General features: G+C 47.5%; 1 protein-coding gene across 2 annotated transcripts in view; it reads right to left on the reverse strand.

The window, feature by feature from the left end:
- Positions 1-8764: 8764 nt before the first annotated feature.
- LOC119373314 (sulfotransferase 1C2) overlaps positions 8765-11358 on the reverse strand; it is a 321565-nt gene continuing 318971 nt past the window's right edge. Inside the window, exon 4 of one of the 2 annotated variants that reach the window (XM_049410982.1) lies at positions 8765-9278. In XM_049410982.1, coding sequence (XP_049266939.1) covers positions 8825-9278 — 454 coding nt within the window. In that variant the 3' untranslated portion in view covers positions 8765-8824. The remainder of the gene's footprint in view (positions 9279-11358) is intronic. The other variant, XM_037643339.2, reaches the window with a different exon arrangement.

An 11358-nucleotide genomic window follows, 5' to 3' on the forward strand; every position in this document is an offset into this window, starting at 1 on the left:
AAGTTTCTGACATACGTGTAGGTCCTAGTGCCACAGCCGGTGCCTTCGAGGTTGTTGAGGATCGCGTCATGGCTGACGTTATCGAAGGCCCCCTTGACGTCGACTCCGAGTATTGAGTACTTGCTTCGATGGCTGAGGTGATCAAGGAGGTCTTCTTTGAGGAGTAAAAGTACATCGTGCGTCGAGAGCTGCTGCCTGAAGCCGAACATGGTATCTGGTAGGTGTCCACCATCTTCTAAGTACTGCGTCAATCGGTCATGCACCATGTGTTCGAACAGCCTTCCCACGCACGAGGTGAGGGAAATCGGGCGCAAGTTCTCAATACCGATAGGTTTGTTAGGTTTGGGGATCATGGTGATCTCCGAGTGCTTCCAAACCGCAGGCAGCTCTCCTTTCTCCCAGCAATCGTAGTATCGAGAAGGGCCGTGGTGGCCTGGTGCGGTAAGTTGCGTAATTGTTTGTTGACTATTCGGTCTTTGCCGGGGCTCGTATTTCTTGTCAACTTCGATAGGGCTGCGTATAGTTCTGCCTGCGTGAAGGGCTGGTCGGCTCAGGGTTTGGTGTTCCAGTGTATTCTTTGATGTGAGCTGATGCGACAGCAGGGGCATCACCGGAAAGCTTTTTCTCTATTTCTTGCAGGAGATGTTCTTCCGACCCGGCGTAGTTGTGGATAATCTTTTGAAGATGCTGCTTCTGTGCCGCTTTGGATGGTTGCGTGGCTAGAAGAGCGCGTAGCAGGTGCCAGGTCTTTTTGGTGCTCAGTGCCCCTGTAGCTTGTCACAGAAAGCGTGCCAGTTCTGTCTGGCGAGTTGGTTCGCATATTCTTGAGATTGCTCGGTAAGGAGAGCGATGCGTTTTTGTAGCTTCCTGTTTAGCTTTAGGGGCGAAGCTCCTTAAGGCGGCACCCGTTCGTCCCTCGTAGTCGTAGTCGTAGTAGTCGTAGTGCGTAACCAGTCTTACGCTTTGACCTCCAAGGTGGTGCCGGTGGGAGATTTTTCCTGTGCGTTGTTGAACAATAAAAAATTCGCAGCGTGCGCGTTAACTAAAGCCGAATTCTTCTGTCTCTCATTCCCCATTAGCAGCCATTGGCATGTTCCAGTAGGAAACGTTAGTAGAAGTAAAAGTGTAAGTGTTAGCTAAAAGCCGACTTCTTCTGTCTCTCATTCCCATTAGCAGCCATTGTTTACCTCCAAGGTAGTGCCTGGAGAGATTTCTCCTGGGCGTGATCAAACAATAAACATTTTAACGCGATAGCGTTAAAGAGCTCGTATCGCAGAAATTGCGCTGTCGGCGTCGGGGCCGTTGGTTGTGAGCGAAAAATCATCATCATGTCCGTGACCGAAAAATCGAAAAAGCTGCAAATAAAATAAATAATAAAAATGTTGGGTCCGAATGAGAATCGAACCCAGGCAGTCTGCGTGGCAAGCAGGTGTTCTACCACACAGCCACGCCTCTGCTTGGAGCTGCACTGAAAGTAACTTTCGTGCTTCCCAAAAATACGCGTCCTGTATACAGGTGTCACAGTACGAGATGTAATATTGCAGTAGTATTGCGTGGTACAAGTGTACATTGCCATAGGGCGTCACACCATGCCAATATCATAACGACTTCGTGGTTTAAAGACAGCCACCCATTACAAAAGGCGCACACATTAGTGCGCGTATTCCCTTAAGACCACGTAGTGGGTGCATCGCAACTTCGAAGAAGTTTCTTGCGCATAATTGCTCCTGGTTCAAAGCATGCTACCCATTCCATAAGGCACACGCCTTAGTGGGCGCATTCTGTTAAACCCTCGTAGTGTTCGAACTGCGCACTAGGAACAGAATATCGCTATCGCGTTCAGCTCTTAAAGGCGAAGCTTAAGCGTCCCCCAATTTTTGTTCAAAACGCCGTTGATTGATGAAATAAACCAACGAAAGACGCCAGATGTTTTGTAAAAGCAAAACGAAAGAACGCCAGATGTTTCTAAAGCAAAACGAAAAGACGCCAGCTGCTTAACGAAAGACGCCAGATGTTTTCTAAAGCAATGGTTTTCTAAACAATGAAAATTCACAGCGTACATGTAAAATTAAAGTGAGCTGCGAGTCGTCATAACTCATCAAATCTTTATTAGAAACGCGCCCGATCTCACGTCGGTGATGATGTACTGGGCAGAATTCACGGAAGATTCACGGTTGAGGGACTATGGTGTCACCTTTTATAGCTGCATTGGTTTTCCTTTGTTTCTTAAAACTAGCTTCAGTTGCTCCGTGTTGGTTCAAAAAGTAACGCGAAAAGTGAAGTAAAATAGATAGAATTTGACAGTGAACGCAGTTATTTGAAGCGCCACCACCCGGAATTGAACAAAAACTTAAAATATGGCTTCCGAGATTTTCGCGAATGTGAGACTCGAAACGAGATTTCACATTTTTACGTTACTTTTTGTATCAATACGCAACAACAGAAGCTAGTTTTAAGAAACAAAGGAAAACCAACACAGCTATAAAAGGTGACACTAAAAATGAAAACCCACCATCTACAGCTGCGATTCGAACCCAGGTCTTTCGAGTGGGAAGCGGGCATTCTACCCCTGCACCACTTTGGCGGAGCCGCCCGCTACTATTAAACGATGACACATTGCAGACTACCGATCGCAGCGCCGCAGGTGGATTGACCCTGTTTGGGCTTCACTTTCTGTACATTGGTGCTGCGGCCATTCCGAGCACTCCCCTGTTCTAGTATACTCTATCCGAGCCCTTGAATGGAGCAGTACGAGTGCTTCCGGTCACGTGATCACAAACAGCGCGGAGGTCACGGCGGGGTCATATGAAATGATTGTGCAGTTTCGTCAACAGGTCAAAAAGAGCCCAATTGAGCGTTGAGTTGATGCCATCTCCTTCGTTGACCTACCCGGAGACCATCAGCGACAAAGCTCCATTGTTGCATCCACGCGTCGGGGGGCTTCGGCTAGGCTTCGACGCAGCTTCGACTAGAAATAGGATTTTTGCTTTAGTCACGTTGATCCTTCAGCGCCTGGTTTACTCCGAGAGCATGTTCCACGTTTGGCTCGCGTGTTGTCGGCCGTGGTGGTGTAGCGCTTATGGTGCTCCGCTGCTGACCCGGGGGTCGCGCGTTCGATCCCGGCCGCGGCGGTCGCATTTCGATGGACTTGAAATGCTGGAGCCCCGGGTACTGTGCGATGTCAGTGAACGTTAAAGAACACCAGATCGTTAAATTTTCCGGAGCCCTTCACTACGACGTGCCTAATAATCATATCACGGTTTTGGCACGTAAAACCCTAGATATTACTATTCTAAACTGCTCGCGTGTTAATGCTCTGCCTGAGACTGCGAGCAACGCCGCATTCGTCCGCTTATAAGACGGAGGACGCAGGCAACCAGTCGAATACATCATAAGGTCGCATACGGTATAACGTGCTTGGTTCCGGAAAGCAAGAACGCGCATGGTAACATGCTTTGAATGTACTGTGAACTTTTGCCATCTAAATATGCTTTATCATATCACTTCAGGTTGGGTGCTCCACTACAGATTTAACATTGCCTTGCTGATGAAGCCGCCCGATCTGCCCATGATGCTCTCCATGCTTCAGCTATACCGCTGTCAAGAATGGACACCGCAACAAGGCTTCGTTCACTTGCACGCGAACTGACACTGGCAAAGTGGAACTCGACGGAATTTACCAACGCCCGTCTTCACAACTTGGACCCGAACATACAGCTCCGTCTTCCGTCGGGAATAACTAGAGCTGAGGAGACGCTCCTGTGCCACCTGTGGCTTGGGCTGGCCTTCACGAAGGCGTACTCATTTCGAATTGGAATGGCCAGCAGCCCGACATGTGATAACTGTAGCTGCGAGGAAACAATCACCCATCTTCTCTGTGAGTGTCCTCGCTTCAGCGCACCAACAGAACTGTCCAAAGTGTTCGATATACTTTTTTTTTATTTTCGAAAGTCTACCCTTAGGCATAATAATCATTGACAGACTTGACAATCGTCCACTGTCGGAGGAAAAGATCTTAGGACTCTGGCCGAAACCGTCCTCGGCACGGAAGGTTTTGAAAGCGTTGTTGCGCTTCCTGCGCACAACTAGTCTCATAGCAGACTTTAAGCAGTCGCGTTGTCGTATTTTTGTTCTTTTTTTCTTCTTCCTGTTAGTTTTATTTTTGTAACATCTCTTTTCAATCATCTTCACCCCCCCTTTCCCTCTCCCCAGCACAGAGTAGCGAGCCAATCTGAGAACTGTCCAACCTCCCAGTCCTTCCGTTTTTAGATGCGCATGCGCGAACCCTCTCCACACACCTCCTCTCCCACCCTTCCCCTCTCCCACTTTCTCCCTCTACACTTCCCCTGCCTCTCTCCCCTTCCCTCTCTCCTCCCCCTCTTCACTTCCCCTCTGAAACGCGGGCTCGACATGCCGAAATGCTGCTTCACATCGCCTCATGGTCCCCTTTAGCGCAGATGGTGTGATTCTTTCTCCTCCTCCTCCTTGCTCTACACCCGAGTAAAGCAATGCCTACGTGGAAACTTAAAAAAAAAAGAAGTTTTAGTGCTTTACTTGCCAATCGCACGATAAAATTACGAAGCCGGCCGTAGTGGACACTCCGGAATAATTTTGACCGCCTGGAGGCCTTAGTGTACGTGCTTCTAAGTATAACTGCAAGAGTCTTTGTGCATATCTTCCCAATCAAAATTTGACCGCCGTAGCAAGGAATCTACCACTAACACCGTGCCGAGCAACGCGGAAGCATAGCGGCCAAGTTACTACAACGAGTATGTGGTAGTCAGATAGTTGTTTTTGTCGTTTCAAGGTCGTCCATCAGCGTCACCCTGTATGGAAGAAGATTCAGTGGCTTCCGCGGCTCGTTGTAATTGCTCGAAGACGGCCCGTTGGCTCTCCCTTTCTGTGCTAGTAAGCCAGGCCTCTCACAAACTGTTTGGGGGCGCTTCTTTGTGAATCTTACGAGTGCCCTTTGGGAGCTACGTGGTGTGTTCCAATTGTGGCCAACAAAGTAGACAGTCTATACGCTGACAGTTGATAAGACAGCACCGACACTGCATCGCCTGAGCAATTGAACGCGTCTGAATGAAGTATGTGTGAGGTGGCGCCACCTCACATCGACAACAGAAGACTGAACAAAACAGAATGATTTTTTAAACTTATTTCTGGTTCGAATCTATGAAGAACATTTTACTCTTTTAATCGCGTTGTGCGCGCAATCTTTTTGGATGATTCTAAAATAATCCGGAAGCCTCCCAAAAATTTGTGATTGGTTTGCGTAAGGCAAAGGTTACACGTGTTACGGTCCACTTACATAATATGTGCGCAGCTTGCATTATAGTTGGGCAAGGCTGGAACCAACAGAGGAGCTAGTGTTCGACCTAGCTTTTTGCTAGTAATGCCAAGCTTTTGCCAGGGAAGCTAAGTTTTTGCTAGTTTTTGTTACTCAGTATGGCTAGGCTTGGCTATTCTCCGGTTTCGGCTGGTTCCCCACACTACGCACGTGTTACATGCCTTTGGCGGGAACATATTTCGCGACTGTTAGATGGCTTTTGGCGAGGACATGTCACGTGCCTAGCTGTTACGTAATATTGCGTGATTTTAGTCACGGGATAGTTGTTACTTCATGTCAGAAAATTTTAGTTACATGACTAGTCAAGTGATTTTTGGTCACGTGACTGGTAATGTGATGTTACGTGATAATCAGTGACGCGACTAGATATTCCGTTGATTTTAGTGGCGTGGCTTGTTACGTGTTGTTGCCCGATTTTTAGTCACGTGGCTAGTTTTACGCGATGCTAAGTAATTTTAGTAAGGTGTGGTCTAGTGGGTTATCGCGCTTGTCTGCTCACCCGAAGGTTGCGCGATCGAATCTCGGCCGCGGCGGCTGCATTTTCGAGGGAGGCGAAAATGTTTCAGGCCCGTGTGCTTAGATTTAGGTGCACGTTAAAGTACCCCAGGTGGTCGAAATTTCGGGAGCCCTCCACTACGGCATCTCTCATAATCATATCGTGGTTTTGGGACGTTAAACCCCAGATATTATTATATATTAACGCGATAGCGTTAAAAAGCTCGTATCGCAGAAATTCCGCCGTCGGCGTCGGCGCCGTTGGGTGTGAGCGAAAAATCATCATCTTGTCCGTGACCGAATAATCGAAAAAGCTGCAAATAAAATAAATAATAAAAATGTTGGGTCCGAGTGAGAATCGAACCCAGGCCGTCAGCGTAGAAAGCAGGTGTTCTACCAGGCGGCCACGCCTTTGCTTGGAGCTGCACTGAAAGTAACTTTCATGCTTCCCAAAAATACGCGTCCTGTATACAGGTGTCACAGTACGAGATGTAATATCGCAGTAATATTGTCTGGTACAAGCGTTCATTGCCATCGAGCATCACACCATGTCAACATCATAACGACTTGGTGGTTAAAAGACAGCCACCCATTACAAAAGGCACAAACATTACAGCGCGTATTCCCTTAAGACCACGTAGTGGGTGCATCGCAACTTCGAAAAAGTTTCTCGCGCATAATTGCTCCTGGTTTAAAGCATGCTACCCATTACATAAGGCGCACACCTTAGTGCGCGCATTCTGTTAAACACCCGTAGTGTTCGAAGTGTGCACTAGGGGCAGCATATCGCTATAGCGTTCAACTCTTAAAGACGAAGCTTAAGCGTCCCCCAATTTTTAGGGGCGAAGCTCCTTAAAGCGGCACCCGTTCGTCCCTGTCGTAGTGCGCAACCAATCTTAACGCTAGTACCAAATCTTGACCTCCAAGGTGGTGCCGGTGGGACATTTCTCCTGTGCGTTGTTGAACAATAAAAAATTTGCAGCGTGCGCGTTAACTAAAAGCCGAATTCTTCTGTCTCTCATTCCCCATTAGCAGCGATTGCCATGTTCCAGTAGGAAACGTTAGTAGAAGTAGAAGTGTAAGTGTTAGCTAAAAGCCGACTTCTTCTGTCTCTCATTCCCATTAGCAGCCATTGTTTACCTCCAAGGTAGTGCCTGGTGAGATTTCTCCTGTGTGTGATTAAACAATAAAAATTTTGTTCAAAACGCCGTTGATTGATGAAATAAACCAACGAAAGAGGCCAGATGTTTTCCTAAAAGCAAAACGAAAAGACGCCAGATGTTTCTAAAGCAAAACGAAAAGACGCCAGCTGCTTAACGAAAGACGCCGGATGTTTCTCCTCTCCTACGCCCCCCCCCCCCCAACTTGCCTCGCGGCGCAGCGGCGCCGACGCAGGCAGCGTCGCGAGGCAGCGTCGCGGCAGCGTCTTGATTGAAAATACCGACCGCTCGCGCTGCACAACCGTTCACTGACACCCAGTATATATAGGCACTGGATTTTGACCTCCAAGGTAGTGCGTGTGTGCGTTCTCCTGTGCTGATTCCCTGTTCTCCTGTGCGTGATTAAACAATGAAAATTCACAGCGTACATGTAAAATTAAAGTGAGCTGCAAGTCGTCATAACTCATCGAACCTTTAGTATAAACGCGCCCGATCTCACGTCGGTGATGATGTACTGGGCAGAATTCACGGAAGATTCACGGTTTACCGATGAACCTCCGCAGCTTCGCCCACTCATCATCATTCACTCCGTGGATATGCTGTGGTTTTTTTATTATTATTTTAGTAAGGTGACTGGATGTTAAGTGATTGTTACTCACGGGATTAGTTGTTACATGATGCTACATCATTTTATGCACCTGTGTAGTTGTTACGTGATGTTATGCGATTCTTAGTCGCGTAACAGACACGCCCATTATTGCACGCCGGACAAAACGGCGCACATGTTGTGGGACCGAAGCGAGCGCGCGCAGGTTGATGGAGGTCATTTCTGTTCACACTACCCGGCGCAACGAAAAGCTTGCACTACTTATGAAGGAAAGAAGATGAATCTTAAGGGCTCGTTTTCTTTGTTAGACACAATATTAATGAGAACTGACAGACTATAACGCCAAGGAAAGTATAGGGGGTGTTATCTGTAGTATTTAGAATATAAATGTGAAGAAAGTAAAGTGGACGAAAAGATAACCTGCCGCTGGCAGGGACCGAACCTGCGACCTTCGAATAACGCGTCCGATGCTCTACCACTGAGCTACGGCGGCGGTCATCCTCCCGTCCACTTTATGGGGTATATATGTGCACTTAAACCTTGGAGTGTTAGTCAGCGCCAATCGCAGCCATGGCGGCGAGTGTGGAACACTCTTTTTCTGCCTTTCTGGCGTCACGTGCTACGTGCTCAACGAATGGCAGCACTTTTTTATGTTAAGTGTGCATAACTATGGGTATTATTCTGGCAGTGTCACATTCTCAAGAGGGTCTCTTGTGTCCTCAATAAAAAATGTTAATGGGTATGTGCCAAATATGGGACGCTATGCAATAGAGGGTTAGGAAGAAAGGTGTAAACATGTTCCCCTTCATGATGTCAACTTAACGGGAGGTTACAATAGCACATTCTTATTTCTTTCGCTCAATTTGGTAACTGAGTAGTGTAACACCAAAATCGAAGACAAAGCTCGTTCTCGTGATGTTTTCCAGTTGTAGTACTTCGTGACAGGCTTGAGTGACGCAATACCACTCCATTATGGTCCTGCGAGCTTGTGGGCCCTCACTTAAATCTTTCTTAGCTGTGTTATACACTGTTTCACTTGTCAGTTCAATAGCGAGATGTTTATTGAATGCAAAGCGTAATAAACGACAACTATTTCTACCACTTTTTACCAATGCCCGCTTGCCTCGTTCACGTCCTGGCCTTAAGGTGGAACCAAAACTCCTAATTTCCAAGGAACAGTTTCTCCGTTTACGGAAGCTTCCTGGGATTCGGTCAAGGTAGCTCGCTGTCGCTCCAGATACTGAACACGTCACTTCCAGCCGTCTTCTGGTCGATCCACTCTTTCATCCTTTGCACTTGCTCAGGCTTGAAGAACTCCTTCCACCTGCCGCAGATTGGCTTGCGCGTAAAGTCCGAGCCCTCGGCGATCTCCAGCGCCTCCGCGAACACATTCTTGTAGAACTCGGCCGGTGTGATTTGTTCATTCCCGATGGTCAGAGCGAGTTCATCGGCCAGTATAGAACGCATTCCCTGGTTGCACGTCGCCGTCATGTTGTTGGCGCTGGCGATCTTCAACACGTTTGAGAGAAGGACGGGGTCCTCTCGAAGTTCTCTGCCGATGCCCTGGTCGATGAAGTCGGCGATACGTAGAGTGGAGGCCCCGGGGTCGCTCTTGACGTCCTCGTAGGTGATGAAGAGCACGTTCGGGTCATTCCTGTGGTCGTACCTTGACAGGAATCGAGATGAAACGGTACAAAAATGACCGTGAGAATATCATCGAACAAATCAATAAGTAGGCAAGTATATTTCGCGAAGGTGTAATTCTCTCAGCTCTGAATTGCTGCGAATGCACTTGCTTCCGACCACGTTGCTATACGTATTATGCAAATACTCAGGAATCAATAGACATGACAAGAATAACAGCGCGGCAACGATGATGGTAACGTGCCAACAGTAATGACAGGAATTGGGACAGTGTAGACGTGAAGATGATGCTACTGCCACTACGACAATCCTATACACAACATGGCTGACTTCTCACGGCAAAACTGGTTTATCATCAGGTTTTAATTAGTCTCCGTGTTTTCGAAAGGTTAACTAAATTAGACTCACACTTCTGAGTGCCACGAGCACTATTTCTGGCTTTCTGAATATTGACAAAAAGTCGCGAAAAAATAAAAGTGGCACGAAATGGATGGGTCTGGTCTGAATGTGTTCAGTCAAGAAGCAGACGGTTTGCTTGGCAGCGGCTAAAGTCGGTGCGGCACCTGGCGGAGCAGATCTTAATTACGCTCTTCAACCTACGTGGCCTTCGAGATCAGCTTCGTCGGCGCGACAAAACACAACCTTAAAGGAGTACTGACACAATCTTGAGACATCGCAAAATGGACATTTTCCGTTTGCTTGGTATGCTGTGTCAACGCTGTCCACACAGCGGTGACGGAGAACATGTATATATTATTTTAATTTGACTTTGAACAACACTTCTTGCGCAAAATTTTCTCAGACAACGGACGCAGCAAACACGGACAGGCGCAAAGAGACGGGTGTCTGTTTCGTCCGTTGTCTGAGAAAATTTTGCGCAAGAAGTGTTGATCATGGAGTACCAACTAGCTCGAACCCACACCTTGTTGACTTTAAAGTTTTCGTCGCTGAGCATCTGCAAGCCAGCCCCACTGCAATGGACATTATCCCGACGAGTCAAGACAGTTCCCCCGAGTTTGCGAGTTTGCGTCCTGCATGCAGCCTAAATCGTAGAAATCACTGTGAGGGTCACTGGATGACAGTTCACTCATCGTTGTTTATGTGCACCACGAGCAGATGACGGATTTGCCGCTAGTACGTCGCGAGTTTTTGTATCTCCGTGACGTCATACTGACATGAAACCTCACTGAGAAGCCGCCCCCTCGATATCGAAACCGAAAGTGTGTTTTTAAGGTACCGGTAATTAAAATATATACGATGGATTCCCAGGCACCACAATACTCGTTTTAGGTTTCTCGACACCAGTATTTTTATTTAGAGCAACAATCGGAAAATCTTTAAAATTCGAAGTTTAAGGCGCGAATAAGACACGGACGAAGATAAGGAACACAAACACGGAGCGCCACTTCCAACAAAGATTTATTTCGAAAAAGCACAGTACCTATTTATACACCACGCGCGCCGTGACCGGGCCTCAATGCGCAGTGGCATTCAAGTAGCGTAGCTCTTTTGGCGATAATGAAATGGAAGCAATGCTGACGCATAGATCACCTGATTCGATTATTTTCTTGGCCTCAATAATTAGTCGTACTGATTTATCGGGGCTTCGGCCGACTACCGCGCAGGCGCTAAAATCAGGAACGCAATGACAATCTGGCAGTGTATCGCGAGGTGGCCCTCTCTGCCATTTCTGATGTTATTATTATGCTGTCTTAGCCTGTCATTCAGGCGTTGTTCGGTCTGGCCTACGTCATTTCTACCACACGACAAGGGGATCTCGTAGACCACACCCTTCTGATAGCTTACGTACTTGTTCTTGTGATTGCCAATGCAGGCCGGAGCTTTCCTGAGGAAAGGGCTAGTCATCTTGCAGAGCCTGCAAAGTTTTAATGGGGCAGAGAAGACCGCCTTTACATCAGCATGATCGGTAATCTTTTTCAAATTGTGGGATACGCGGTGTACATAAGGAATCACAGCAAGCTTAACATTGCTCTGGGGCGGCTCACTTACGTGGTGGTTCCGCGACTTCCTCAACCAGAGCAATGTTAAGCTTGCTGTGATTCCTTATGTACACCGCGTATCCCATAATTTGAAAAAGATTG

The sequence above is a fragment of the Rhipicephalus sanguineus genome, chromosome 11 (assembly GCF_013339695.2).
Source record: "Rhipicephalus sanguineus isolate Rsan-2018 chromosome 11, BIME_Rsan_1.4, whole genome shotgun sequence".
NCBI classification, from domain to species: Eukaryota; Metazoa; Arthropoda; class Arachnida; order Ixodida; family Ixodidae; genus Rhipicephalus; species Rhipicephalus sanguineus.